This window comes from Berghia stephanieae, chromosome 2, assembly GCF_034508935.2.
Source record: "Berghia stephanieae isolate SIO BIC M18660-M18661 chromosome 2, UCSD_Bste_1.3, whole genome shotgun sequence".
Lineage (NCBI taxonomy): Eukaryota > Metazoa > Mollusca > Gastropoda > Nudibranchia > Aeolidiidae > Berghia > Berghia stephanieae.
In genome coordinates this window covers 65,442,212-65,447,211 of record NC_088361.1, presented here as the reverse complement: position 1 = coordinate 65,447,211, position 5,000 = coordinate 65,442,212, and the positions used below count along the sequence as shown (strand labels likewise).

The window sequence follows — 5,000 nt, the reverse complement described above, 5'->3', positions numbered from 1 at the left end:
CCGGGGTGACAGCGAAGTGGAGGCGGATAGCGACCATGAGGATGGTGAATGGGGTGGAGGTGGTGGCGGTGGCGATGGAACCTGGTTGGGTCATCCTCTTCACAACTACCATGCAGTAAGTCTCTCTCTCTCTCTCTCTCTCTCTCTCTCTCTCTCTTTCTCCCTCTCTCTCTCTCTCTCTCTATCTCTCTCTCTCTATCTATCTATCTATCTATCTATCTATCTATCTATCTATCTATCTATCTATCTCTATCTATCTATCTATCTCTATCTATCTATCTATCTATCTCTCTCTCTCTCTCTCTCTCTCTAACTAACTATCTTTCTCTATCTATCTCTGTGCGTGTTTTTGCGCGTGCGCGCTTATGCCTTTATGTGTGTATTTTGTGCAAGTTGTTTGAGATGTTTATGATTTGTTGTTGATTTGGTGAATTCCGACTTCTGTTGTGGTGCTTGAGTGATGTACTTTGTTTTCGGGTTTATTATTAATAGCCTTTTACTATTGTGAATGATTTTCGCTGGAAGGAATTTTATAGATTGATGTTACTCAACATCGGAAACAATTTTACATTGGGGTTTTCTGGTATCCTTCTTTCCCTAGAGTAAGCAAGCATTGACCGTGATAATACGCCCTTCTGTAGATCTTCCACCTGATTTTATAAAATTCGAACCTACGAGAGTTTTTTTTTTTTTCGAGGGGAAAGGGGGCACAGTAGGGGGGGGGGGGGCTGGAGGGGAAGTCCTCAACTTTCCCTGGCAGCTCATGCATATTCAAATGGCCACAGTATTATTATGGTCATCCATTTTACGACAGTTCATGTGTTTCTAAACCAAAGTGGAGCGGGTGGTTGGATGGGAGCATCACCCTTGAATCATATACCTATGATGTTCGCATGGGTGTACGATCCGATAGTGATGTCGTTTCTTCTTCTCTTTACTAGCCTATCCTGCTTCTTTGGTTTGTGATTGTATTTTTGACAGGGATATTTTTTTTTCTGTAAATCTTCTGCCTGTTTGTTCTTGGTTATTTATAATTTAGCTTATATCTTTAGGTTATGATTTTGATTTACATTTGTACTATTTTTGTTAGATTGCTTGTTTTTTTGTTTCAGCGGTCTCTCATATAACCTCATTTGTGTTGGAAGAGACCTAAAGCAATAAACAAACAAAAACCAAAGTGGACGTTTAAAAAATAATACTATCTACGAATTTCTATTGCTCTTTATATGTTATCTGATTCGTTTTTGTTTTTATTCGTTAAAAAAAACCCTGGATAATCTGTGGGCATGCTTCCCTTACTCATCTGCCCTTTGCATTCTGCACTCCAAATATCGTACCGATTGTAAAGAACCTTTTTCGAAAATTATTACTAAATTTTCATTGCGCCCTTTTGACCATTCTAATGTGTCTTTCTACCCATGAATGATATAAATGTCAGATTGCTCTTCCATCAGTCTATGTTAGGTCCATTGATTTCCTGAAACAAGTGGTTTAGGAATTCCCAGGGGTGCTGTATAGAAGTTGGATGTTCAGTGTTTCGGGAGTATTCTGGAAAACATAATATCGTCACCCCCCCCCCCCCCCCCCCACCTCACACAACATCTCTCTCTCTCTCTCTCTCTCTCTCTCTCTCTCTCTCTCTCTCTCTCTCTCTCTCTCTCTCTCTCTCTCTCTCACACACACACACACACACACACACACACATACACGCACATTATACGTTTGACACAATGTCCAAGCCTGGTTTCCCCACGAATAGTTATAAGGGAAATAACCACAGATCAATAAGTGGAAGGAATTAATAAATGGATTAGTTCCCTTGTATCTCATCATCACAATCACCATCTCTTCTTCTTCTTCTTCTTCTTCTTCTTCTTCTTCCTTCTTCTTCTTCTTCTTCTTCTTCTTCTTCTTCTTCTTCTTCTTCTTCTTCTTCTTCTTCTTCTTCTTCTTCTTCTTCTTCTTTTTCGTCTTCTTCTTCTCTATCTTTCTCTCAATCTCTCACACACTCTTTCTTTCCCTCCCCCTCTTTCTTTCTCCGCTCTCTCTCTCTCTCTCTATCTATCTATCTATCTATCTATCTATCTATCTATCTATCTATCTATCTATCTATCTGTCTCTCTCTCGCTCTCTCAATCTCACACACTCTTTCTTTCTTTCTCCGCTCTCTCTCTCTCTCTCTCTCTCTCTCTCTCTCTCTCTCTCTCTCTCTCTCTCTATCTATCTATCTATCTATCCAGCGGCGTAGCCTGGTCATTTAGGAGCATGGGGCTGGATTTGAGATGGGTTGTAGCATAGGATCTTTTAGTGATAAATGAGAGAGAAAGAAAGAGAGAGAGAGAGAGAGAGAGAGAGAGAGAGAGAGAGAGAGAGAGAGGAACTGAAGCAATTTATACCTCCTGTTCGTACGATTCATACACTCATTCAGTTCAGACTTTGTAACTAGATATTAATAATATTATAATGCAATTTGAAAAGCACTCACCAAGCAAACGGGGCATTTACACTTTGTATATGAAATTGTTTCGCCTGTCTTTGGAGGTAGCAAACTTTTCAAGAACTTTGTCGTTGAAGTCTCTATCCTTGCTGACAATGTCGCTATGAATCGAAAGCACAGCTAAGGCATTTAGTCGCTCTTGTCCCATTGAGTTTCGAATAAATGTTTTTATCCTTTTCAATGTACTGAAACAGCGCTCGGGTTCCGATGACGAAATTGGTGTGGTTATGATGATTTCGGCTAATGTGTGAACTTGCTCGAATGTGCTGGCGAGATCTGCCTCCCTAAGTGTTTTGTACAACTGTGTTATACTTGAAACTCTTTCTGGACTAAATGTTTCATTTGAATAAATGACACTGAGCTCATTTGTGAGAGCATCCTTGGCCAAAAAGGGATAGTTCTCTACCAAATTATCAATATGTTGTGTTGGAAACTGTTCTTCATGAGTTTCAAAAGAAGCAGGGTTTAATACAGCAAATGAAGCAAAAAAGTTTGACTGACTAAAACGATCTTCAATTTGGCCAAGGAGTACATCGCAAACTTCTTTTGCCGAATACTCACGTCAACTATTCGTCGCTTTCTTCCAGAGCACAAACGTTCTTCTACAAGCTCGCTTCTAATGCGTTTTATTGAATTACAGAAAGCAGATAGCGTGTCGTTCACTTCGATTCCAGTAGTAATTCTTGACTGGAATTGCTTAAACAAAATATCGGTGTGATAAAACACCTTATTGAAAAACCCTAAAAAGTATAAGAAAAAATCATCTTGAAGCAGAGATGAGAGGCCGACTGCTTCACGAACAGTGGTGTCATCCCAAATGTCAGAGTTAATGATTGTCTGCAAACATTCTAGAATTGCACTTCTATTGTCAGAAACAGATTTCAGCACCCGGGACTGAAAATTCCACCTTGTTTCACAGGTGCGAGGAAGCGAACGGTCTGTGACATTTCTAAGTTCATCGGCTCGCTTTGGCGATGAGTTAAAGAAAGTAGAAAATCCAGAGAGATTGGAAAAGAACACTCTCGCTTCTGATACTACACTACTCACTTTCTTTAGAATAAGATTAGTCTGATGCGCATAACAATGCACAAAATGGGCCCGTGGGTAGTCAATTCTCATCAATGTCTGCACACCGCCTGAAGAACCGCTCATGACAGAGGCCCCATCATAGGTTTGTGCAATCAGCTTGTTTTTAATGTCAAATGGCAGAAGCTCCTCTTTTAGAGCAGTTGACAAACCGATTGCCGTCCTGTCCTGGACGTCAACAAATTTTAAAAAACCGTTCAACAGGGTCTCCATCTTGAATAAAACGAAGGATGATAACAAACTGTGAGCGGCATGAGACATCAGTCGTCTCATCAGCTTCAACAGAAACAAAATTAGTATTTCCAATAATTTTCTTAATATCGTCAATATACACCTCATAAATACAATCTAAAATTTCATTCTGTATTTGCGCTGATGTGTATCTACAGACGGTCGTTGTCTGCAAATGACTTGATAACTGTTCATCTAAAGTCGCTAACAAGTCAACAAGGTCTAGAAACACACCTCTATTTGAGGAAGATTGTCTTTCATCATGGCCTCTTAACGGTAGCTCATGAATTCCACAAAATTTGATGCACTCAATTATTTTACCTAAAATTTGTCTGTTCTTTGTAACTTGTTCATTATGCCTGGCTAAGGATAAGCGATAGCCACTGTCAATCTGTGCACCTATGTGAACAGTACCAAAGGTTTTCAATCTATGGTGCTATTTAAATGTAAGTTAGACTTCTGATGGTTCAATGCTCTCTGTGTTACATTTTTCAAACAGGTAAATCCACTTCTTGTCCAAGACAATTCTGCATTGCTGTTATCGCCAAACAAAATACAATTAAAACAAAACAAACTCTTCTTTTCTACGCTCACCGTAAGCCAAGGAAAACGACTATACCAATCTTTATTAAATGACCGATTCTGCTTCCCGTCTTTAATAGTGAGCACAAAATCTTCTGGCTGATGGGGACCGAGACTTTTAATCAAAAGTTTATTTTCCCTATTCAAAGAACTGGTACTGATAGTCAACAAATAATCAACGTGATTCATCACACTTAATAGCAATTAATTACATTAAAAAAATAAACAGACACTGCACACATCATATAAACACTCGGAGTATCAATAAACACACATACAGTCTCACATTCAAGTTATAAAAGGACAAGGGGAATTCAATATCACATGCTTGACACGGCCTTGAAGAGGGATGGGTAACAGGTACAACACGATTGCCATTAATTAGGTCGTTGTATGTGGCTGCGAGTAAGAAAGCCACAATGACTCAGTTCAAAGTCAAGATGCCTCCTCATGCCCACAGTCATAGCACACGACAAGCGTGAAATGTATCGCTTAGTTGTACCGTGGGAATGTGGCTGGAAACCTTCTCAGCCTTTAAAGCCACACGCTGTACTGATTGGTCAGTGGCACGAGTACGACTCGAGCTGTAGTAAATTCAAAGCGG

At 39.7% G+C, this 5,000-nt stretch overlaps 1 protein-coding gene across 1 annotated transcript in view; it reads left to right on the top strand.

The window, feature by feature from the left end:
• The window catches only part of LOC144965357 (uncharacterized), a 168,835-nt gene that overhangs the window by 83,919 nt on the left and 79,916 nt on the right, over nucleotides 1-5,000 (top strand). The window contains exon 4 of the mRNA XM_078900608.1: nucleotides 1-115. This exon is cut by the window's left edge and continues 18 nt beyond it. Within this exon, the coding sequence (XP_078756734.1) occupies nucleotides 1-115 (115 nt within the window). The remainder of the gene's footprint in view (nucleotides 116-5,000) is intronic.